The sequence below is a fragment of the Manduca sexta genome, chromosome 16 (assembly GCF_014839805.1).
Source record: "Manduca sexta isolate Smith_Timp_Sample1 chromosome 16, JHU_Msex_v1.0, whole genome shotgun sequence".
NCBI lineage: Eukaryota > Metazoa > Arthropoda > Insecta > Lepidoptera > Sphingidae > Manduca > Manduca sexta.
The window spans coordinates 5631571-5659230 of NC_051130.1; the positions used below are offsets into that span (position 1 = coordinate 5631571).

At 34.0% G+C, this 27660-nt stretch overlaps 1 protein-coding gene and 1 long non-coding RNA gene across 3 annotated transcripts in view; one reads left to right on the plus strand and one right to left on the minus strand.

Annotated features, from left to right (window-relative positions):
- LOC115443237 (membralin) overlaps window positions 1–19465 on the minus strand; it is a 96629-nt gene extending 77164 nt beyond the window's left edge. For both annotated transcript variants that reach the window (XM_037439255.1, XM_037439254.1), the window contains exons 1-7: window positions 19260–19465; window positions 18389–18936; window positions 16413–16698; window positions 13322–13361; window positions 12479–12713; window positions 11774–11864; window positions 5829–5886 (exon numbers count right to left, since the gene is read on the minus strand). In XM_037439255.1, coding sequence (XP_037295152.1) covers window positions 5829–5886; window positions 11774–11864; window positions 12479–12713; window positions 13322–13361; window positions 16413–16698; window positions 18389–18873 — 1195 coding nt within the window. In that variant the 5' untranslated portion in view covers window positions 18874–18936; window positions 19260–19465. The remainder of the gene's footprint in view (window positions 1–5828; window positions 5887–11773; window positions 11865–12478; window positions 12714–13321; window positions 13362–16412; window positions 16699–18388; window positions 18937–19259) is intronic.
- A 5453-nt stretch (window positions 19466–24918) lies between these two features.
- On the plus strand, window positions 24919–26970 carry LOC119189455. The gene is made up of 2 exons (XR_005112418.1): window positions 24919–25132; window positions 26277–26970. It is a non-coding gene; the product is annotated as an uncharacterized LOC119189455 (long non-coding RNA).
- Window positions 26971–27660: the final 690 nt, after the last annotated feature.

Genomic DNA, 27660 nt, shown 5'->3' on the forward strand with positions numbered 1-27660 from the left:
TTGAGACTCCTTTGTTGTACACTTAATTATCTTGTCGAGATCGCATAGTTAATTCCGATATTTAATTATGCAAATGTTCAAGCCTTTTTCCGGGTCCGCAAAATGAAAATCTTTTAGTATTCATTAAGGTGAGTGTGCCGGATGAATGAATTACTTCGAATATATTTTACAGTAAACGGTTAATCAAGGAAACATTATATTCTATGCATACTAAAATTTACCATTACTGCATTTCATTGCTTTGAACTAAAATTGCACAAAGTGTCTGAGGGTGGGAAAATATTTAGTTTTTTGGATTAACACGTCGTTAGTCAATCAGAAAATATGTTATGAAACCATTATGACAATTTAAAAAAAGAACTATTCAGGTAGAAACATCCATATATGTATATGTACTAGGTACTAGATCTGGCGTTCCGTACACCTGAATTTAGTATGATTTCAACATTGACAGCGTGTGGTTATGTACGGAATGCCGCTCATAATATAAGAACACGAATCTAAGTGTAAACCTGGATATGAATAAAAAATATTAGTCAAGAAATTGTTCAAGTGAATAAATAGGTAATAACAGTGATGTTTTGGTTGCTATTTTAGTTCAGATTTTTAACAAATAGTTTATTTGGACGTTCGTGTCTATATAATATACGTCAATGGTTAGAAGCATATTCAGCCATATTGAAATTAATCACCACCTTACACGTGGTCAATCAACACACACATCAAAAGGAACAATTAACCACACATCGAACAGAGCACCGAAATCACACACCGAATATTTAAACGTGGAATTCTCATTCGGCAGCCAATTGTTTGTTGCTTGGTATAATAAAATTTTATTAGTGGAAACAATTGATTTAACCGCAAAATACACGCATGGCGGCGGTCATACTGTCGCGTGCCGTTCTCTGTGGTCCCTTTGTATCAGCGCATATCGATGAACGAATATAATTGAGCGACACAACTTATGATATCCGTGTATGGACAATGTATTAGCGACAATTTAATCAACGACCCTTTGTCGAGCACCTCTCATTATAATGACTACAAACGGGCACATATTGTGCGACCGCAACCAATTGCCGTGATATTATTGAATCAATTTTGAATACTAGAAAGTAAATTTTTCATAAAAGTGCTTGCGTATTTCTTTCGTTAATTTAAAATTAGTATAGCAACAGTGGACAGGCATTTTAGATTCAAGCCTCCTTGATCTAGCATCAGCCTATAAAGGATCGAGATGCCATAGAATCTCTCACATCAACCAACACTACATAAATTCTCATAAATCATTCGTCATGACGCAGGCAGCCGGTTGCAAAAAACTAAGGCAATTTTTGTCTAAAACATGTAAAAAGTTTGTTGAGCCAATTGTACCTTCGAGTGCCATAATGGGAAAGTAAAAGAACATAAGAATACTTCAGAATCAATGCATACCAATTTTTTTAAAACGTGACAATCCCAATTATTTGAACATAAAAACTTTCCAATAAATTTACATTAACATAGATATGAGTTATATAGGATACAATTGAAACCTCTTAGCATTCACTCAATTAATGTCGACTTTAAGTTCTTAACTTATAAGTTTTCATTTAATATCGTAATATTAAAATTACCGAGTCTCCTTTTATAGGAAACTTTCATGTTATTAAATTAAAAATATGCTTAAATACTTCAAAGACGCTAAATGCTTGCGAGTGAGATCGTCAGAGCGATACCAAGAAAAGACTTGTATACTGATGGCGTTTGATCATCAATTTTACTGAGAAAAAATGTATCTGTTTTTTTTTCTCTGAAATTTGGGGATTTTCCCCCAACACTCCAATGAGATATGCCAGTCGCATTATAACTTAAGCTTGAAGCACTAAATCGACTGAGACGTATATTTGTTATAGTCCTACCTTCATACCTACCCTTTTATAAATCACATAATTGTATTACTAAGAAACTACTCATAATGATTGAATATACAATTTCAAAAAGGGCACATGTCCGAAAATGTAAAAAGTTCAGGAAATGGAAACTTTCTTATGTAGTGTAAAAAATTAAAATTTATTTTTGGGTTAGAATTTGGGTTCCATTACCAATAAAAAATTACAAAAGTTTTGTTGTTATTTGTTATTATGTATACCTTTCTCGATATAGATATAGATATTATATTTACGACATGTGTCCTTTTCCAAATTACATATTCAATTAAACATTTAATATAAAGATTTTTTCTTATAATTCATACATATTTATTGTCTTAGCTTAACTACGATTTGTTATGTTAACTGTGTATAAATTTTGTGGGTTTACATAGGACTTAAAGCGAATTAGTACAAAAGTAGCTTCTCAGAAAATCGGATTCAGTTTATTAGATTATTCCTGTTATCCGGATCTAAAATTACAGAGCAGCAATATCTATCGACTCACAGAGAATATAGGATAAGTTCATGTCTATACAACATTTCTGAAGATAGTCAACTTATATTTCACATAGTAAGACTGACATAGATGTGGAATATTTTATTATAGTAAAATAATTTGCAACAAAAAATAAATTAATAAGTTTTTTCCATATATTACAAATTCTTAGGCACGAAAAGGCTTGATATCATAATATCTAGTATTTAAACATTGTACTGAATAGTCGTGCGTTCGATTCGGCAAGGCGGAAAACAATTTTTTTTAAATTTAAAAACAGTCTAGTTGCCCTGGATTGGGATGTGTGCCGCGTAAAGCGGTAGACTTGTCAAATCACTGGAAATATACCCGGCGAACTTAACTGGTTGTACTTTTATTTTTTACCTAAACTTTCAGGGTTACATGTGTCATCTAGACTTACGAACTTACGCAAACAAATTCTATTCAAAGATGTATATTTTATCCTTTTTTTAGCTTGATTTTTTTCTATACTGACACGGCAGAGTTGAGTATTGCAGCTGAAGGTAAGTGAAACGGGGTCCAATAGAATTTCGACAAACGAGATTACCCCTCGGCAGTCGACACAATTATGCCGGCCTGGTCGAACCAGATATAAACGGGATGATCCTGAACGCAACACACTTACATATACCACTGTGGTAGGTTTAAAACCTTATGTACGGTGGTCGCTATCCGGGCGGATATAAATATATCCTACCACCAGCATAATTTGATAACTACATATAACGTGGCATATTACATCGTAATTCCATTTACAGCGCACATGCACCAAAGATTTTCAACACCCGATGACCTAGTAAGTCGACTATGTATTTACCTATTAACAGGCTATGTTCGTGTAACGGAAAACACTGCATCAAAGCGTGTGCCTGCGCTGCGCCGGAAGCCATTGGTTACAAAGTGGAAATAGGAATATTTTAGGTCTATTTCGCGCAGAGACTGACATCCGGCGTGTCATTATACACAGGTAATACATTTACAGTTTGTCTTTGATCTGATACAGGATGTAAAATATACCGAGCCTCCATAAACTCGTTATTGTTCATAACAAGCCTCTATTTTCTATGAAAAAAATGGTTTTAGGTTTTAAACGAACCGTAAAATGTTATGTGATATTAGTGCTGCAAAAAAACTATATTTTGATTGCGATTATAATACTTACAATCAACCAAAAAATTCAAAATAAAGTAACATGTTTTTTTGACAGAACGAACAAATTACTGATTCAGAATACGTCACCGTGTTTTTAATTACGACTATCTACGACATACAATCATATTATACTTATAAAGACATATTCACGGCGCAATCATTACAAAAAATATCTTCCTAGTAACACACTGTAAATTACTATTTTAGTATTTCTGTATAATTGCTATAGATTTACGTAGCGAACAAAATAGACACACGAAAATCACTAACACCGTTTATGGTAATAAACAACAACTTGATCCGCGGCATTACCTAACAATTCCCATCGGAACATTTCGATATTGTAGCTCTAAACGTGAGAATCGTCGTCAAAGGTCCGACTATTGCAACACAACAGGTAATCCTGTTTGATCCTGAGAAATTCCACACGCGTACCGGTCCGTTACGATGGATACAATGCTTTCTTTCTACGATTTAAACGGATTCTACGGCCTTAACACAACCACGTCACCAATATTTGGAATAGAAAAGTATGTGATTATATTTATTCAAGATATGCAATGTGAGAAATAGGTTTAATCTCTTACTAATTCTATAATGGACATATGTATACAAAACAGGCGAAATTAAAAACTGATAAAAATGAAGACGGTATGTGCATTGTGCAAAATAGAGAGTCGGTATTGAACAAAATAATGCCAAATTCAGAGACATTATGGTAATCACATATTATGCTTATTATTTAACTGTATGAATTGTTTTCGAAATTATGCTTATAGTAATGCTATCTTAAGAGTTAGAGTCAAATAAAAATGAATAATAATAACAGCCCTACATTATATGTCATTCTGAAGATGGACTTCCTCCTATACGGTGTTTAGTCGTTAATCCGCCGTGCTGGCCTAGTGGCAGACTCAAGATATCCAACAGAATTTATAGGCATCCTAAATTTTACAAATTATACAATAAAAAATTCTATTGTATTACAATTTGAAAACCTTACATCTAAAGAGACTGTCATTGACAAGTATCTCGGATTAAACATCGTTCGCGCTTTTTCTCGGCACAGACGAGTCGACAGGGCGGAGTCGTCATAGAGACCAACTGGATCCCATTCAACAGATTTACCCTTATCTGATATTGTGAGTTGAATAGTTTATTCTACAAACGTGAGCTAAGAGCCCCTTTATGTGAAAATCTTGTTTTACATTTTACTCTCCTTTCAAAACTGATAAAAGATTATACTTTTCATATTTTCTTACGGTTTTGTGTTGTACGCAAAGGTCTGTTTATGTCTAAAACAGAAATGCGGAGAGAAACATTTTAAAGATAAATAAATCCTCTATTGAATTTATCTTCCCACGTCAGTACCTATAAAGGAGCGTCTTTCTGAGACTTATTATCTTGAATCTGTTTAATAGAAAAAATATACCAATCGCGATTTCTTAAATAAAAAGATCATGTAATTTTGTTGATTTATAAAACAATAAATATTATGAATCGGCAAAGAAGATAGTTACCAGTAGCCCCTGCCAGCGATAAACAATAATAGTCAGATGAAAGGAAACAACTAACGATGAGAAAACAAGTGTAACGTGAATCCCTGATATCATAACAAGCTCGCCGGATTATTATTGGAGTTAATTAGCGAACTAATCAACTTAATTAAAGAAAACCGATACGATAAACTCACGGCTTGTTATCTATTTGATTTCACAAAAATAAAAATACAACAGATAATCCCACTTGATCCCAAATCCCCATCGCGAAACTTAATAATGTGCCGGCAAATTGAGATTTTTCATTTCTCCGAAAAACAAAAAGAGGGTGGAGAAAAATTCAGAACAATCATCGTATTGAAACACTAAGCCAGGCGGCGGCACGCGGCAAATACGGAAAGAAACAAATTATCTCTATCTGGCTAATTGTCGACAGATCAAAGTGGGGGGAGCGCGGTAGGCAAATCCGAGCTGTTATATTTTTTCTGTATTTTTCAGGAGGCGGGGTGGGTCGCGGCCGCGGGCGCTATTCGCAATTATTGTTATTACAAAGAGATTGCCGCTGAGCCGGCTCACGATTCGAGAATTTTTCACTGAATTCATTTCGACGGACTCGTAATTGCACTAAAAATATTTATTTACTATTAAAATGCACAAAGTTAGTTAGTAAATTACATAGCGAATAATAGTATAACAAAAAGAACACAAATTAGAAATATTTAGTAGACAAGAAATCGTACTTACCGATGAACACGAAAATCTGATGATGGGCGTAACGCAGCAACATTGATATGGACACCGTCTACAACAAGAAAAATAATAAGGACTAAATATAATTTAAACAATTTATAAGGACAATAATAGAGCCAGACGCAATGTGACTGGAAATAATACCAATATATCGCCTTGCCAGACTACCGTTTACTTAAACGACGCCCAGTATGGAACCTAATGCTCAAACCCAATCTTCAGGATTAACAAAATGAAAACTAACAAATACAATTAAAGAAAATGTAAAATTGCAAACACGGTCCAATCGAATGTGAGTATCGACGATTATACTGCACAGGGCAACATTTAGGTAGCCGATCCCACTGTTACTTAAATGGATTCAATCTGCACTAAGCGTTTCGTTAATGAAATTCAATCGCGGCGGAGCGTTGCGGGGAGCAAATGATGTGGCGAAAAGATTGATAGCGAGCCTCACGCTGACGCCACACCAACTATTTTTAGCTACACGTGACTTTTAACAGATGGGTGGCCCAAATGTGCCAGGGGGAGGAAAATATTTGTACATTTCTACTGAATGCAACAAAACATAAGATTTTTGTGTAAATGTTAGTTACAGATTCATCGAGAGCATGAAGAACATAATAATAATTATTATGATAAACTTCTATATGTATAAGGAATTATCTTTACAGTTTAATTAGAACCCGTAACCCACGCATCCTGCATCAATCGTTCCTTTATCAAGTCACTAAACAACCGTAAATACGAAGCTTCCATTACATAAACGTGTAACGCCATAAGTTGATCCAAACTATTTTCGTCGAGAGCAAGCGATGCAAAATGCAACAGGAGGCGACGGACCGTGCTGCAGCGTCGACCGGCCAATGGGCCGTGCGTAATATGGCCACCGGCGAGCTGTTAGTTTTTACGGTGTCCGTAAACTAAAAAACGATACCGTGCGATCGATGTTTTATATTAACTTTTCTACTCGCGCTTTATATAGCACTCATTCGTGTTAGCATAGCCGTGCTTTGACATACTTCCATTGGTACCGCAAAATATTTTGAACATTCTAAAAATGCCGTTATTCCATTCACAAAATCCCATTTCATCCTCCTGACAGTCCACCGCGCGATTACCGAGAAAATGAACAGTTAATACTCTGGCTTCTGCCTTTATTACCCAACTTAGGGTGATCGATCAAACGCGAGCAACAACAAACACTTCATTGTTCCATAACGGGCGGAAGTTCTAATGTCGAATTGTTACACGTTACGGCGTAGCCTTGATGAAGCACTACCAACTACATAACTTCAACGTTTGGTCTCAAGTGAAAGTGTGTACTTCAAGGGAACAAACGCCAGTTTACGGTTAGGTAACTTCGTCGTGGCTTTTTCTGACCTGAACATAATATATGACTTGAAGTGAAGGCTACACGCTTTGGGAGAGTGAAAGAATTCATGTAAACTAAAATTTACTGCGGATATTTAGTTGAGCTTTAATATACGTAATATATGAATTTTGACATTGCGTTACTAAATACTTGTCTTGACCTTTGCTGACATCGTCCTAAAAATCCTCCATTAATAATTAATATTTTCCCGAAAAATCCTGGTATTAGTTTTCTGATTTTTTGATAATTTTGAAGTTTGATGCGAATATGGCGTGTGCGTGAGTGTATATCTGACTGAAAGTATGATGTTGCCGTTGCAACGAATCCTCTTAGAGTAGTGGTAGCGACTTTAGGGCGCGTAAAATTAAAATTACTGATACGAATTATTGAATTTATTTTGTTCAAAACTTACACTTGTTAATTTTACATCTCTGGCTCAAGTAACTTATTGTATTATGTTATTTCCAAGTAGATAAGTATGTGGTTTCATTTAGTAACGTGATGTCAAAATGACCATGTATACCTACACCAATAGTTTTTAATTACAGAAAAAAGGAATAGGATCTGTAGAAGGCGTAAGACATTATAAATGAGCAGTCAGAATTTTAGTTTATGAGTAAATGACACACAACATCATCACGCATTTTATCCCCGAAGGGGTATGCAGAGGCGCAACCATGGCACCCACTTTTCGCCAATTGTGTTCCGTCCCATGATGTGATAGGGGGCGAGCCTATCGCCATATCGGGCACAAATTCCAGACTCCGGGCTGATACTGAGCAGAAAAACCCAAATATCACTTTGCCCGACCTGGGATTCGAACCCAGGACCTCAGAGCGCTGCCGTACCGCGCATGCAGTACAACTACGCCACCGAGGCAGTGAGTAAATGACGAGTTAAAAATTTCATAAATCTTGCATCGTATTATAGACACGACACGTTCATTAATGAATACTATAGGTGCGTAAGAAACAATTATTTAATGAATAACAATAAGACATAGTAAACACTATCAACTTGTATGAAATGACTTATAGACGCTAGAAAACTATAATTATGAATGTCCGTAACTTTTTATCAAAAATGTATCTTTTTTGTTGATAATTTATATGACATCTTTTTTTTTGTTAAATGTGTGTGAAGTAACTGCAGCAAATAACGCTCATTTTCTATGTTTTTGAAATAAAAATGAATGGGGTAATAAATATAGATAATATTATATTTTTTGAAAATGTTGACTGAATAAACATAATTAGCAACGTTCATAAGGGGAAACCTTAGCCCGCTCAAAGAATCAAAGAAAGGCACTAAAGAGCCGATCAAATTTGACAGTCCCTGTCATTAAACAGGCGGACACTAATAATTACATTAATTCTTTCCACTATTACATACATAACAAAGCTGAAAACGTTCTAGCTATCCATAAACACCTGCACAACACAATTCACTTTGATCACTGACAGGCGTGCAGCATATGAAACAGGATATAGCAAATACGAACGATGTTAGGCAATACCGGCCGTTTGACAATTGATTAATGCAATTCCTCTGGCTGTTGACGGGATGCGAAATTAATACTAGGAACATTTATTGATGGGACGCGTGTCGGTGTTATGAATACCTTGTTGTGCGGCCGGTTGATGCATGTTGATATCATTAATTGTTCGCGTGGCTTGTGTTACGTGTGACCGCAATGTGAGATAATGCTATTTGGATTAATGCTGTTGGTGATGGTTGCCGGTTGAGACTTATGAGGTGTTCGGAAGTCATAGTGGATATATGGATTATTAACTGCATTGCGGACTAAACATAGTGTCAAATGATAATTCTAGGGGTAGGAATAGTCAAGGTCTAATCTGGACAAATATCTTTATAAAGACAAAATAAGCAACGGTATATTCAATTTTCATTGAGTTTTACGTGTTCTGTAGACTGAAAACAACGACTTTTAATCGTAAGAACCAAACAATTTAATCCAAAACTTAATAAAATTAAAACACAATTTGAACAATCTTGTAAACTTATTTTTAGACCCAAATCAACACTAACACACATAGTATCGGCTATTTACCGAGTTTTGTAAAACAAACATAAAACAGGCTACATGGCCGGGGCGTACACTGCATTGGAATTTGGTACCGTAATAAACTTTGAAAGGGCTGTAAAAGAGCAATAACTGTAAGTCGGGGAGAGAGAGTCCTGATTTTAGTGGCCGTGCGCAGGGACCGCGGCCCGCGATAACCTATTAATTGATCTGTAATGTACGTGAAATATGGAACGTCGGGGAAGTGAATCACCGAATTCTTGGCCGAGTAGGTTTCTGCAGAAATAATGAAGGTAACAAAGTGAAAGTATTAAAGAGTTAAGCTATAATGGTATGCTTCTGATCGGTCTGGAGATGTTTAGACGAGGCCTATGTTCAGTCGCGGACTTCCCGTGGCTAGGGTGCCAACCGTACTATAGTATATACATAATTTACTATATTTTGGGTCTGCGAACTATATACTGCTGAAGAAATATATAGTACGCAAAATACTATATTTTCAACACCTCGACCTAATAAACAAATCCTCTATTTTAAAAACATATGAACGCTCCTTTACATTAACTTTTGAGTGATGGGACAGTGTGTATACTTACTTACGAACTTTTATAGAAAAAATCAATAACAAATATATATTTGTCTATTTTTTGTTTTTTCATAAAATACTATATTTTTTTAAATGTGATATATTTTGTTATACCTTTAACACTAAAAGAAAGTGTGGAAGGAGAGGGAGGGGTAGTTTAATTAGTTGCTTCTTTTCGATGTCAAGGCGAACGGGAGAAGATGTCTGAACAGCGATTATTTCAACATTATTTATTTATTTTTTTCATAAATAAATAACAATATATAACATTTTACAAATTATATAAACAGTATACCTATGTTTTCATAAGCATAGAAGATGAAGGTAAGACCCTTGCTTACTTTTGCTCATAAGAGAGACGGGGGTTTAAAGAATGCTAAAATTCTGCTCACTTAATACTTTAACGGCTCCTTCTTAGAAACCTACATAGAACATGATCATTTTATGTGTCGTCGAATTGCGATACCATTAATGAACACTAAGCCAAGTTGATTATGTTAACTTTACAGTAAACGTTTAAAGGGAAAAATAAGATAACTATATAACACTAAAGATTTCTTAATGAGTGTTTTGTGTAATTAATAAATTCATAAAAAACAAAAAAAATTGTGGACTGAAACAAGGCTGCACAACCCCAGACCCGTGGACCATATTGTTGTCCGCGGAGGAATTTTATATGGCCTGAGCTAGCAAGTAAAAAAACCTGCAGTTGAAAAAGTATTGCGTGCTACGGAAAGAACGAATCGCGCGAGGGATAAATCATATCCTTATTTCCTTAATATTAGATTTTTATTTCATAAGTCGTAAAAGTAATTAAATAAAAACCCACATCCGTGGCCCACAACAGCTATTTTTTAACTCAGTTTTATACGTGTTGCAATACGAAGGTATTCTTCCTTATTATAAAAGCATAATATAATTGTTTAAACATATGTAATTTGAAAACTTAATTTGAAATGTTGACCAATGTTGCCGAAAACATGATAATATTTTTTTCCAGATACTTCAACCCTTTAATATGATATTGCCGAAGAAATAAAAAGCTTAGTTGTTCAAGAGCACCATCTGCTATCGCTTACTCGAAACAGCAAATGCTTAACTAAAATAGGCGTCAAAACCCGCAGTTTGGCTACCGCCCTATTATTCCGCGATAGATGTCGCTACATTCCCACAAAACCCTTTAATCAATCAAAAATGTTTAAAAAATAAAAATGACTAAGGCAGTCTTATCAAATTTATATAATATGTAGGGTATTTATTCATAACATGTATGATCAAATTTACGGCATAATTTAATTTAGTAAGAAAAATATAACATAAAAGCTGTCCATATTCTGCTACTTGACGCTAGATGGCGCTTATTTGTAGAAGCTAAGGTAACGAATAATAATAATAAGTTTCATATAATATATTTGGTTCAATAAATCTTTTTTTTTTTTTTTTCATAAAAGAATGTCCACGGCATATGAGGATGATATAGGAAGTCATGGTTTCCTTCCCACCTTTAGAAAAATATTAATGTGATCCACAAATAGTTGTTCCATGTTCAAATATTATGCGGCTATAAGTATTCACACGGCGTTTCATGCTTGCATGTAAGTAATAAAAATAATTATGCAAAATTATAAGTGACAGAATAAACTTTAAAAAAATTGTAAGAAGGCTCTAATGTGGGGTCTCCTTATGGTAGCTAATTCTTTGACCTATCAAGATGGGTCATTTCGTATAAATAATTACCTGTAAGTATAATCCGTTTTCCGTTAATACTTTAAACCCGCCAGAAAGCCAAAAATACCCAAGTACTAAAATTCCCGTAAAAAATAAGGTCATTATTCTACCTATTCAGGTCCCTCGACTAACCTTACATGCTGTATATCCAATGAACTATAACCACAATTGAAATGTAGTTGAAAAAGATATAAAAATATACTTACGAAAACTAGCATAATAAAGAATGCTGCTATGTAAGAACTTCGGGCAGTCAACATGGAGACGAAACGATAATGTTCGCCGGTTATAACATTTCTGCAACAAAAAAGAACATGTCTAGCCACTGGATAAAAAGCCTAATAGCCTACACTTCAAACATTGTTAGAATATTATTAAAACGATAAGTTTCATTGGTGGATAAAATACATTACTACCAACTTCTTACATTATATTACAGATATTTAGTGTATAAAATCAGGACAGAGCATTGATGTATTCTGGTTTAGATATCATTGCAGTTTATTGCGCATCACGACGCAAAGGGCTTGTGCTAAAGTTTCAAGTGAATTTTATTTGACAGTTATTATATTAAACAGTTAATGTAGATTATACTCATTTTGTTACCTTTTATTTGGGAGCATTAGTGACATTATTATTTAGTCGTATTGTACATTTATATAACTAATAGCATTTACTCAGAAGTCGTGTGTGGCCCTTAACATCATAATATATCTCGGGGTGAAAAGCGCATTTCAATAACAAGCAGTGTTTTACAATTTAATATTATAGTTCAAGATGTTGCTACTCCTTAAGAGAAGTAGTTTCGATTCACAATGCAAGCAGCTTTCTCACATCTCCATTCAGTTGGATTTAATAGAAATCAACTCTAGATTTACGAATTGCATAACAGATCAAACATAAAAGCTTACCTTAAATATCCTTTATTATCCTCCTGCTCTGCCAAAGTCTTTATGGACGCCATGAGGAGGTCATCATAACCTAAGAACTCGTCTAGAACGAATCTCGAAAATGGATCCCCGAAACACGCGTCCTTCTGCGGATCCAGCGTGACGATTTTCACCGGTATTTTCAGACGGAGTCTGGCACTCGGCGATAGGCGGAGGAATCCGTACTCCAGCGAATACTCCAGAATGTAGTCTTCATCTGAGGAGATAATTTCGTTCATTATATTATCGACCTCCATGGGCGCCGTCAAGATTCCTCTTAGGGAGGTACATCTGCATAAGTAGGTACTAAATAATAATATCATTAAATGATTTATTTTTCTTTCAAATAAAAAATCGCGCGTGTATTTGCTCATGCTAAACCATAATAAAACCTCTGTGGTCGATAGTACCCATTATCATTCAGTAATATTTATTGTGATTTGTTCCGTACACGTGCACCCCCTTGCACCCCCTTCCGGCGCCCATGTGTACCTCGACGTTATTAACCGCCTTAAATTCAGCAAGCCCTATAGATTCTCAGAGGTTCAAATTGCGTAGGTTTCTCTAACATTAAATGTTGAGTACCCCAATTGAAATGATGTCAACAGATGCTGCAGTCCCATTTAACTACGTAAATTGATGGTCATTCTATCTGATTGTTCATAACATGTATTTATGTCATGGTATGGTATGGTTATGGGCTCCTTTTTCCGCACTTAGCCCGTAAAGTAGTCGGGCCATTGTGCGTGGTATTCATGTCATAAAACTGATCCCTGATATACTTATTTTTTTTTACATTTATGTCAACTTATGAATTTTGTTTACCTTTTGATGAGTCGTTCGCTGCTGCCTCGTCCAGAGATTCCTGTGTACAAGATAATTCGTTATTTAATACTTTTTAATTTTAAAATCAAAGTTAAGGTACTTATAAATAAACAACCATAAAGTCACAGCAATTAATAAACTTTGAATAATTCAAAATATAAAATTGTACAATTGCAATATGTACATTTCTTAATAAATATTGATGTTGCACAAGTAAGAAAAAAAATTGCAGTTTACAACAAAACGCATAACTTAAATAAATAGCTAGTGAACACATAGATAAATTAAACTGAATATAGTTCTGTTAAAAATGTTCGACCTCGCCTTATACGTGAACTTGACCCCAATATTTACGGAATATTTAAATAGTAACGTGCATTACGTAAATCTAAACATTAACATGAATATTTATTATTTTGTTGCATTTTAATGTGTCTGAGTCTAATTTTTAACTAACCTAACCCGATATGGCTATAGGCTCGCCCCCTATTACATCATGGGACGGCATACACTTGGCGAAAAGCGGATGCCCTGGTTGCGCCTCTGCATACCCCTTCGGGAATAAATGCGTGATGCTGCTTTGTGTGTGTGTCTAACTTTTCTTGATTCCCATGTGCATTATAAAAATATCGAGTTCACAAATCGCCTAACAGTTTTAACTTCGAACAATAAATATCTGCACTGCGCTCGCCATCCTGATATTAGACATGACGTCTAATGGTGGTCAGTAATACCATATATCTTCATTTATCCCCGATACCCCGAGTCTCGCCCCCTTTCACGAATAAAGGCGTGATGTGTGTTTGTTATTAAATCGTCAAAAGCACAATACTTATACACAGTTACTAGAGAAAAGGCACACAGCTACCACGCTTAACAAGTAAGCAATTCATTCAATAAAATCAGTAAAATACTTTTATTTCATAGATAATGCCATATACATAGGCCAATCAAGTTTGTCATCAAATTTTATCAACTCGAGAAGACGGAAGTATTTATTATTCGAATATAATTTGGTTAACGCGGGTTCACCAAAGACAAGGACCTTAAAACAATAGGCATTACGACTGATCAACGATTCGTATCTCCTTACGCATGTTTAAAAACCAGCTATTTTTAGCTGATATTTGGTTGTATTAATACAATAACCAGGTAGACTGTTTAGTTTCAATATCATCCCAAAACAACGGTGAAGGAAAACATCGTGAGGAAACCTGCATACCTGAGAAGTCCTCAATAGGAATTTCGAGGGTGTGTGAAGTCTACCAATCCGCACTAGGCCAGCGTGGAGGACTAAGGCCTAATCCCTCTCAGTAGCAGAGGAGGCCCGTTCCCAGCAGTGGGACAGTATATAATACAGGGTTAATATTATTATTTATTATTATTATCATCCGAAAAATAGAATCACTAAAATCTATTACCATTAAACGTTTGGCCAACATTGTGCTATAATTACATTTTTAAACAAGTTATTAAAATTGTCAAGACTCTACTACAAATATTTTGGGACAACTTACAAAAATTGGTCGAGCCACTTAGTTTCTCTTCAATGTAAATTCTAAACAAGATTATGGTCTTGATAAATTATTTAACAGACTTGTTTAGCTTAATTAATAAAAAGATCCCCGCTTTTGGTCGGTTGGGAGACATTATATACCGTTTATAAGAAACTGGCATAAATCTGTCATCTTAGTATAAAAATATTCTAGTCATTCACTATTTTACTGTCCACCACATTCTGTCTTACACACCGGTACACATACCTTCACCTCATATCACATACGTTTATAAACTTATATATTTAACTCCCACACTGATTCTCACATCCCATTTCGCCGCGGTATACTAGTATTCTTATTATTCTATTTTTCCTAACAATCTCAAAATCTTATACTGAAAGGTGTGCATAGTTAATGTTCTTTGTTTGTTTCGGGCGACGGTAATCAACTACAATCAAGTAACTAACATATTTATTTTCATTGAAAAAAAATAATTGAAATCACAATAAAAGCAGTAAATTTATTGATGGTCAAACAATTAATAAGGTCATTACTCCATTGTTATTCTTCAGGTAATCGATTATACATTTAAGAGAGATAAACTTAAATCGTGAATATAGAAACGATTATTTTATCAAGTGATAAAAATGAAATGAATTAAAATAATAATCGTCAAAAAGGGGTTTTAACGAACAAAATAGACACACTATACAATAGTTGAATAGTGCCTACCTTGATACCAGTTTCGTGTAAAAGACAATAAAGTTTATTGACAGTTCACTAACTTGTTATTTTAACAAAAGTAAATTTAAATAACAACTACATAATGCAAACAATAAACATGTTTTGTACATTCAATAACGAGATGAGTATAATGTATTACATTATAAATAAAAAAATATAATCTAAGGAACCTAGTTCTTTATAATGTGACCATGTTTTTGATTAATTACCACTGCCACAAGAATTTGCCATAAACAGCTTTGTGCTAGCTTTATTAACTGGCTTCAAGCATTTTGTAGTCAGTATGATGGCTAAGCCTTAGGAAACTAAAGTTAATGTTTCAGGATGACAAGTGCAATTTTGCAACACATAGTTCCAAATCCAATAGGAATGCTGAAATGCTGGTGGTAGGATATATTTTATATCCGCCTGGGCAGCTGGCCATACACAACGTGTTAAAACTCATCATAAAGACACACGTAAGGGTGTCGCGTTCCGGGATCAGCCTGTGTATAACCGGTTCAAACAGACTGGCATAATTGTCGAATGTCTAGGGGTAATCATCTGTTGTCCCTTGCCATTCTATTGTCCCCATTCCACTTACCATCAGGTGCAGAGGGACACTTGTCCGTAACAGAATCAAAAAATGGTTATTGTTTATTAATAGTAACTTACAATAACATATTATAAGGCACATGCTTGTCTCCTTTGTAGTTTACCTTATAATTGACCTATCCCTAAAGTCTCTAGATGGCCTACCTGCTATGTGTTAACTACAAAAATCTAATATTTTCATCCAACACCTGTTCCTTACTTCTATTTAATATCCTAAGTAACTTTTGCATTATTGAAATACACAATGTACTTACATCAATCAATTTAGAATCCTTGTCAATATCTTCAACGAAACCCATTATCCCTTCCCATATGGATGATGATGGTTCTATATCTTCACCAGACACTATTGTTGCATTGAGATCAGTTGGCTCATTTTTACTTTCCAGTCCAGTGATATAAGTTGTCTCCACAACCCTGTCTATCGGCATGTCTTCATCATTGTCGTGGACACGCGTGATGTTTCCATAGTCAGTACCATCGCGTAGGTATTCATCATCATCTATATCATCATTGGTTGATGATTCAATGTTGATGAACCTGAAAATTGGTAGAAATATTCATGTTTATTTAATGTTCTCAGACTGCAGGATAACACTTTTTTATTGCCTATTAAAGAGATTTTGACAAATAATATATAGTATAGAATCCCCTTGCTCCAACTATTCACTCTGAGATGAATAAAATTCATAAATAATATTATAAATTGAAGATGTTACACATAAACAAGATTCATAACAATGTAAGGAAAAAAAAATATTATTCATACCCTTTTTTATAAGAAAGGGTTTATCATTTATTATGAACTAGCTTTTGCCCGCGGCTCCGCCCGCGTTATAAAGTTTTTCAGGCTAAAGTTTTCCGTTATAAAAGTAGTAGTTTCCCGGGAGCCTATGTTCTTCTCAGGGTCTCAAACTGTCTCCATACCAAATTTCATCTTAATATGTTGGTAGTTTTTGAGTTTAACACGTTCAGACAGACAGATGCAGCGGGGGACTTTGTTTTATAATATATTTTTTAGAACTTTTTAAGTGGACCAATCCCGTCATACATCATTGTTGCATAACTTTAACCGTTTACGCAGCGCAGGCGACGGAAGCTCTCAAAACAAATAATTTACCCCGTTTATGCAACATGTTTCATTACTGCTCCGCTCCTATTGGTCATAGCGTGTTGATATATAACTTTGAACACTCCACAAACAAAGGACTATTCAACACAAAAATAATTTTTCAGTTCGAATCGGTAGTTCCTGAGATTAGCCATTACTGCTCCGCTCCTTTTGAATATAGCGTGATGATATATAGCCTATAGCACTCCACGAACAAAGGGCTATCCAACGCAAAAAGATTTTTTCAGTTTGGACCGGTAGTTCCTGAGATTAGCCATTACTGCTCCGCTCCTATTGGGTATAGCGTGATGATATATAGCCTATAGCACTCCACGAACAAAGGGCTATCCAACGCAAAAAGAATTTTTCAGATTGGACTGGTAGTTCCTGAGATTAGCGCGTTCAAACAAACAAACAAACAAACAAACAAACAAACTCTTCAGCTTTATATAATAGTATAGATTATTATATTAAGAGTAATAAAACTTCTTTTTTTATCTGTGTAAGCAAGATGATTGATTGGCATCAATTTTCATTTTCTGAAAGTGCCTGTTTATTTTCTAACTGTACATTGTTTTAAGATTTTTAATTTTAAATCTAGTGAATGCAGATCTTAATGTCTTCCGAAATTAAATATAGTCTCTTTGTAGTTGCAGCAGTTAAAATAGCTACCCTAAGTACCTCATCCCAAAAATCCACACTTTCTATTCTTAGAAAGAAACCAAACAGTAACATTAATATTATAATTAGATTATGTGTCTGTAATGATAAGTCTGTAAACATTGTAACTTTAGGGTGATTAACAATGTAGAATATAATTCTTGTTGATTCCCCAACTGAAGTTACAATAACAAATTATATACAGATTTGACATAAAAAAAAACATAAAATGGAACATTAAGGCAACTTACAAGAAATTCTCATATAAGGATACTGATAATAACTGCTAACTTAATAATATATATAAGGGTACTGATAACTGCTAACGGAATGTAATGTCTTGACTTCCAACGATAAGTAATTTTTTTTTATAACAAGTGTTATTGAAAATCAATAAGTTACTATTAGGTATAGCATTTTCATTGTTATCACTAAATGACATCACGTTAAAATACTCACCCTTCTGAAGCCAGCATCCCGAGCATAGAGTTTAATTCCATTTCCTCTTTATCCTTCTTCAGTTTACGTTCCTTAGCATAGCTTTGCTCAATAGTGTAATCATGTGTAGGATTTCTCAATATCTCCACCCTCAATATTCCATCTCTAGGCCATGAATCTTTCACATGATTTAAACATGTGGTGGGCGATCTTGAAAATGCTAAATGTATATACGCTAACACAAAAAAGGCGACTAGTGCCTTCAGCAGCACAAGGAACTCAAAAAACCTTCTCACTGGTCTCGGAAATGTCCGAGCGTATGCTACAGCGAACTTGAAAAAGAGAGCATGGAATAACCTCTCCCTAACGTTGAACAAGGGATTTTGGTTGTTATTCCTGTTTCGATTCATGTTTGGATTGATGATAGGTCCTCCAGGTAATAAATTATTATCAGGATTCACACCAGGTGGCAGATTATTCATGGCCCGAGGCCCGCCCGCGCTCATCTCAATAATTTTTTGTAGATCTGAATAATGTTTACTACAGAACTATTGTAGCATTCTATCAATCTGAAAGTGAAAGTCAAAAATAATCAAATGTATTTTAACCTTAGATAAAATGTCTATGTAATAGGACTTAAATGAGAAATGGCTATATAAATCTAGTGGATGTCACAATAACGCAAAATATCATTACTTTTTAGAAGAATCTGTGTACTGAAATGACCTCTAGGGTCAAGCCAATGCAAGATCAAGTAACGTATCGCACATTACTACTATTGACAAATACAAATGTTTGTAAAAATATTGGTTTCTACTAATGCTGCTAACGTAGCGATAAACTGAATTATATGGCACATTTTAGGCCAAAATTATAGCAACAACATACGTACCCAAATGTCAAATCAGTGGATAAACACTTGTTGATTAACCTTTACTATTGTTTGCGATTAATATGCTAACGTTTATGTCTTATAACAATTAATAAAATACCAGAGTACAATTTGCTTTTCACTTTCTATTCGACAAATATGAGATAAATAAATCTGCAAACCTGTCAAACACTCAACACAAAACACACCATTCATACATTCACTCTCCAATCTTCGTCAGCCATTTTTATCATTCGTTCTGTTCTGACGTTTCGCATTTTTTCATTTTTTCTCTCTTTGGCGAGGCGCAGTTTCCGCATCTGCCAGACGTTTCGTATTTGTACGATTCGCATTTATTACCGTACAACACGTCATATATCTTATTACTTTGCAATATAAAGTTAATGAAGGACAATGATTACTTAGGAAAGTTGTATAGGACCCTAATAAACACTGATCTTGTCACGCCGCGCCTGTAAAGAAATAGTTCCTAGGTGCCCTCTTAACATCATAACATAGTATGAATGAATAGTGAATGTACCTGTTATACTCCTGTATATTATTTACGAGAAATTATAGTACTCACTTATCTAACAATAAAATTTATAATTATCATAAATTTTTGGGCTAACATCAAATCTATAGAACATGCAGAATAATAAATATTACGTTGGATAAATTTTACATCAATATAGAAGATACATAAGAATTATTTCAAATATTTCAGGAAATAATGCAAGATTTTTTTATTTTTTGTTTTAAAAAAAAAATTGTTTCTCAATCGATTCAATATATAATCTCAGTTGCTATGACATTAACAGTCTCTTAAGTCTTAAGTTAATATCAATAGATGTCGCTAAACTCCAATGTATATTTTTAATTGTTATAAATAAATATTTTGATTACTAATTTTACAAGTCACTTCTTCTACTTGGACTTGGATCTCATTTTGTTATATTATAAAATGTGTCGAGACTGCATAAAAAAATATGTATAAACAAATTATAGGTCAAGAAAGGTTTTTTTTTAATCTCACTGTGGCTAGTGTCGGTATTGTGCTGCCACCTACAATTTGTGTACGTTCCCTGTGCCAGTTAATAGGGTAGATTCAGATTACGCCACCAGATGGGAGAACTTTGGTCGTGCACGTGCCTGTGGAATACTTGTACCTATTTAGGTAAGTATATTAGTCCCTCCGCCCTGTGGAATGGGGGCGTTTGGAGAATTCCACCACGGTATCCCCTGCCTGTCGTAAGAGGCGACTAATAGGGGCCACGAAGGGGGTCGTCGGCGGGCAGCAGGGGGCTGTCCGCCCTAGTGCATTTTTGTGCATTTTTTGCACATCTTTCGTTTGCATAGGCTTAAGTTGTATATAGGGTTATGGACTCGGCCCGGCGGTCGCCCAAAGGTCACCATCAAATCCGGGCGGCTCAACGCCGGGTCGTAAGGCACGGTTACCCCAGCATAACCGCTCAGTCGCCCCCCACGAAGGCTGGGCGGTAGTAATAAGGCACTTTCTCCGCGAAATAAAAAAAAAAAAAGGTATATTAGTCTCTATATAGTGTCCGTATTAATAATCGATGTTAGGTTCTCAAAATATTATTTAGCAGGTAGTTGCTTAAATAAATTACACAGTATAGGCAGCAGTTCTTATGAATATCGCCACTTTAGAGAATTATACGAAAACGACGTAGCTTTATACAAAAATTTTAGTAGTTAAGTGTAGATACGTATTTTATATTTTTCATTAGATGAAGATATGCGCAGTTTCTTACCTAATCAACACGATTAATTCATCATTAACAGATAACTTTTTGAAAGTTAAGTATTATTTGTTTTCTATGGTGTTTCTTAATATAACAAAACTGCGCCTAAAATTAGGAGAAAAGTAGTTTAACGATGTAGGTACTTAGTGCAAAATATTATTTTTTGTATTCGGTTTTTACTACTGATTTAGGTGCTTAGACTTAGTTGCTGGTTTATTATAACCAAAACTATAAACGGGCATGAAGACCTTACAGTCGTAAACAGACAGTAAAATTTACTAGTCATAATTGTTTTTACTAATTTATTTCAAAATCATTGTACTTAATTGTTACAACGGTTTTAAAATATTTCCCATCAAAGCATGCGATAATGTTTTATTCGGAAATAGAGAATCATTTTATGAAAGTAGTAAAATAAAGAAATGCACAACTTTGTAATAAGTACTACTTATAGTCAGTTCAACAGAGTTTAATTTTTCCGTCTGCATTTAAAATGCGAGTAATGACCGCTTTGGTACCCTTCACATAAAGAAGCACATAATTTCACGGACCATTTGTACCACAAAGGTTCGGATTTATTAACAGCGTGCAGCAAGTTTGAAAAGACCGATCCGGTCTGAATGAGAACAAAACCCATGGATTTTTTTCAAAAGACGCAGTGATTGACGTCTAAATTGTGCACGAGAGTCGTCTAAAGGACTTTTTTTTTGTAATAAGCGTCATCTATTCAGAATTAAGTCTGAGTGATAGTTGCTCTAAAACGCTATTGAGTTGTCGATTGTTCCAGCAGTAGCTGCGTTTTACGGCACGTAATTTTTTGTGTAAAAAAATGAAACAGATAAAAAAATTGTGTGTAGTAGTTTATTAACAGAAATTGATAAAAAAATATTATACCATAACAAGTCGTCACTTCATCTTACTAATTCATTTGTAGTTCACCTGGTTTTTATCCACGCATACCACTTGCAGGCAAATGACTTTAATTGAAACATTATTGTGTTTTGACTATAGAAATCATAAAAAATTAAATCTGAAACAGCTGCCACTAATTAGTCCGATCCCATCTGTCAAAACCCTTTTTTAAATATGTAAGTACCTATAGTAAATGCTATATTATCACACGTCTTAACCAAAAGTTATCGTTACGTTAACTCGTTGCTCCATTTTCCATGACTTCATTACAAACATAATATTAGTACAAAGTCAAGACAATATGCCGTAAAGACTAAAGCAAACAAAATAAACGAAGTTGTGTTTTCTCTGGCATTACTTTGTAGAGCAAAGCCACGAAGTCGGCTTCAATAAACAAATTGAATTATTACTCAAGGTAAACATTCCATCCTTGGAAATGATGTCCTAGTCACAAGTTCATTACGTCCTAGCAATAAAAATAAAACGATGATTGATTTAGCCGATAAAATCCATGAATGCCATTAGCTCCTGCATATAAATTACCATATCGTTACGCCGATACATTGTTTATACGACCAGTGTCGCATTATTGCGTCCATTAAATCCGAAGCTATCATAAATGTTCAATATTATTTATAATTAACATTTTAATTGTACGCGGCTCTCATTATACAGCGCCTGGCGCGCCTAGCACGGGACCAAACGGACAGTCTTAGATAAAATCGAGATAACAAGAAGTAAAGTTAACTTACGGTCGACTCGTGTTATAAATATTCAAAAAGTCGTTCGGAGCCGAGGCGGCTTTGAAAAAATTGACGTCTCAATTATCGAGCCGAGCCGGGACGGACCTCGGAGCTCGACCCTTGGCTCTTAATTTATATAATTCTCACGCCTTTTATTTCCTGTTGGCATTTCGTTGACTTAAATCGTTCCGACGTATTTAGTGTTAATCAAAAAATATATATACCCCGGTTAAATACTTTTTGCAATAATATGTTTTTACTAGTCATAAATAATTATTCGTTTCATACCGACATAATAATAGCTTGCATTAGTGCATTAATGCAGACAATTATTTTATCTGAAGTTATTTGTAATTCTTGTTAACAAGAACTATTAGATACATCATTGAATAATATCATTAAAGGACGAAGTATGACGTAATAGAAATTATCGGAATCCAGGAGAATACTAATAGCACAATTTAGTTAACGATTCCAGTAAAAATAACGACTTTTCCACGACATTTCCCCTTCTCCGCAACTGTAATATATTGTATACCTTCTTTCACTAGCAAAGTTGATTTTAATTAAAGAAGATTACAAGTAGAACGATATTTCTTGAATTAATTACGTTTATATGTCGGGTATTAATTAAAGTTTAAAAGAGGTCACAGAATATAAAATTACTTTTAAAAAATATACAGATAACTTTCTTGCTCTGTGGCATGTAAATTCAAATATCTTTCTAAGAAATTACTTTGTGTATATTCACTCTGTGGTAGTGTAGCGAAATAAGCCGTCTATACCACATTCTATACTTCTTTAGAAAACTGGCTATCAACTTATAAATTTTGAACATGGTATCTACTCGTAACTTGATATATTTTATTTGCTTCCAATGATATTTTATTTCTACATTGTAAATTGATTATTTTAAACACACAGGTACGTACATATAGTACAGAATATAGTCAAGAGTAACAAGATTTACTACAAGTACAATTAGATAACTAAAGGCCTAACTTTACTCAAATAAAAAATCACCTTTTATTGGAATACTAGGTAGAAAACCATAGCACAGAAATATATCTACCACTTTACATTTTTACACGAGTTCCTTGAATATTTTACGGACATATCACAGTCAATAAAACAAGGCTACTTAAAAACGATTTAGTGTGTACCGTCTCGCATAGAAATATGACGCGGTGTTTTTTTCATTTCTAAGAATACAGATTTTATCATCTTATGAATATTTTATTAGTTCCAAAACCAAATCCATATATCTAACCGTCTCGTAAATTAAATACTGAAACGTTAAATATAAATTCACCGGTCAACATTTAGTATAGACAACAAAACTGTTAATAATGAGATTAAACACTACAAATACGTATTTTTTTAACTAATTTGATTTTAAATATGGAATTGCTTTTAAAATTATAATTCCAAATTTAAAAGTAAGCCGTTAAACCAGATTGCCGTGGAATTTATGGAATTCCATTATACGGTAAATTCTGTGGTTTTGTAATTCAATGCATTGATTATATCGAATGATCTACCGTTATGATATTTAAGAATATATCTTCATAAGTTGGTAAATTATGTAAAAAAAATATCCGAAAAGCGTTCCTTGTAAATATTATGTGATTAATATGTATATATATACTTAATACTTACTTATACCTGTACATAGTTAATTATGATTTAAATAACCCAATTATTAAAGCATTCAAATTATTAAAGTTGGGTTCAAAAACAGTTACAATTATTCTTACATACCGACATGCCTAATCATGTCCTTCAATTTATTTTACATTGTATCTAAAATTATTTTGAAACTGAAATAAAACAAAACCCATACACATGTTGCCGCCTACATAAATAAAATGCCTACGTAATAACTTCATAAAAAAAAGTCGTCATGTACCTTGCTACCTTGATATTTTACGTTGATAAGGTCGATTCGATGATTAATCGCCTCACGAACGCGTCTCAGGTTGAAGAAAAGCAATTTGTATCTTTATTTTAAAAATGGAAGAGATTGTGGCCATGTTTGGTCTATCTATTTTATTGGTTGACGGGTCAAGTGCCTTTTTTTATTTTTTATCAGAGTTTTTCTTAAAATTATTGAATTCTCACTCTGTTCGTGAAAAAAATTGACGTAGGTCGACATTCCGGTTATTTATACCGATGACTTTATTTTAATGATATGTCGTAGATATCTAGAATATGGGAAATAAGGTAGGTACGAAATAAATAAATATTGAATCACCTACTCTTTGTTTATTTGAGACTTGAATTTTAATGTATATATTTGCTGTATTTACTTATTTTAGAGGCTGTAAAAACAGCTCAAGTAAATTAATTAGAAAGAGAACTACGAATTATAATTCATTAACTTAGCGGTTCATAAATCACATTAACTCAAAACTGTGAATTACGTGCCGATATATGAGAAGCAGGAAATAGTAAAAAATCTTCTTTCCCCAAGGTAAAACGAGTTTAAAGAGGTAACAATTGTCTCAAAAACGAGGCATTAGAGAATATTAACTCTATTACCCAAAACACCAATTAATACACCAATAAAGTAGTACTTAAATATTGTTTTCTATGTAAATATGTTTACATTTCCATCCCATAAGGCACGGTGAATAAGATAATCTGCCAAGTTCCAACATTACTAAGGTTACTTCAGTGTTTGCCTCTGCACTTAACAAATATTTACTCAGCACTGTGTAAACTTAAGTTACACCTTTCCAAGCCTATGCTTGCTGCTTAAATCTTCACAATTGATTCTTATCTCGTTTCTAGAAGGTTGAAAGTATTTTTTTGTGTTATAATGAATAGTAAATATAACATTGTGATCTGCTTGCATTACGTTGACAGCTCCCGTTTTGGTGAGGGTCTTTGTTTTTCTCAGTGAGTCGCTAATCTGTATTTAATTTTGTGTTTTATCATGGCATGAAGTTATTTGATTTATGAGATAATGAGTAACATACCTTGTCAGGGTTAATCTTTAATAAAACCAATTTTATGACATACATATTTGATTTTGCTCGCGGCTCCGAGAAAGACCTTTCCAAGTTCTCTACATAAAGGTTCGACAGTGCACTTTTTCAGGAGAAAAGTAACCAATGTCAATTCAGGTCACATAGTCTATGCTTTGTATTGTGTATTTAATTGAAATCCGTTCAGCGGGTTTTGCGTTTACTTAAAAAGAAAACATTACAAATTTTCGCTTTATATCAGTAAGTAGATTTTCTGCTTTTATTCTAATAAACCTACAATAATATACAATTATACGTGGATTTTAACTATGTCCGTGCTAACATATCCATATGCCCAAACTTGAATTAAATATAATTAAAAGTCAGAGGTCCATAGCGTAAATTACCAACTATTAAATTATCCCAGTATCTCCACTTATAAACAAACTGCCTTATTTACAACATTAATAAGGCACGATATCTTAAATGTCAAGTTTGCGCTACATATGCTATTACACAGGTACCTATTACTATAATATTTAATCTTATACTAAATAAACAATGTCTAATGTTTTATAAACATACTGAACATAGGCAGAAAGAAGGTTAAAGACGCTGAGCCTAACATATATTTATTTGTAACTCCAGGAACCGGGACCAAATAAACAGCCTCGAGAAAAATAAAAGTAACAAACCCTACTAAAGCTTTCCTGCCGAGCTGAGGCACAAAAGAGAAAGAGATAGGTGTATTAAAGAAGGTGTGTGTGAAAGGGATGAGAGATTTGGAACCACGTGACACCTGCCGGCCGCCAAATGAAGATATCGCAGCTGGATGCGAGAACATCACGTAGCAGATGTCGTCAACCTTGCGTTTGTAAGATACTTTTGTTAGAAAAGATTTTTTTGGATTGCACCTTTTTCTATTTATGGGGTGCAAAGGAATTTACTATTTTGAGTCCATAGATTTACAATCTAAATAGCCTGTTGTAAGATTAGCATTAAATTGCCCCATGTATGCCACGCATGCGTTAGCAGAAAAATACTTAGAAGATTTCTTTAATAAAAAAAATATCGAGCAACTTAGCGAAAAAAACATATGGAGAATTCAATATTCCCTCATCTCTGCAACCAATTACATTAAAACTTAAAAACTGGGACAACACAATATTTTTAATTATAACAAAAAAAACTTATTGTTCAAGTTGTATTATAATTAGCATAATTATTTCACTGGTTATATTTTTCATCCAGACACGATATGGTGATTAAATTGAATGTGAAGATAATGAAAGTGCATTCGAAATACAGTGCTGGCCAATATAAAGTGTATTAAAAAAAAAAACTTATTTTATAAATTAATATTTCAATAACATAAATAGTTGCTAACCTGTGCACAAGAACGTCGAATATACAGATGCTCTAGCACTGGAGGCTTGCTGGCAATGCGATCAGAACTCGTGTCCGAATACAATAGCCCTTCAACACAGGATATTACTTTATTTACGTCTATAGCTTATACAAACTTTAATCTCTATTGTTCGTATTGACAAAAACGAGTTAAGATTGTATGCAAATCATTTTCACCATATCGGTATTTTAACCGAGACATGACCTGGTGATTCTTTTACTGCGAAGTATTAGTTTTAATTAGATTATTGGCACATATAACTAATAGAGATCGTGACATATACGACTATACGAGTAACATACATGGTATGATATTATGTAACTTTATTACCTGCCAAAAAACGAATGAAAGAACTATTCTAACATACAATTTTCCGAAATCAAAAACAAATATTACTTTAAGCAACTGTAATGTAATTAACACCGTTGGCCATAGAAAAGACATCAACGACGATATTATAAGAGAACATTTTGTAAAATATCACAACTAAATGAAAAATATTTTAGATATAATTTGTTTAATTAATTAAAACATATCCAAGTATAGTCACCACATAATTTCGTTGCATGAGGAATTTAGAAAGTTCGGTTATTACAAGTTATTGAACGGTCAGTGCCAGTCATT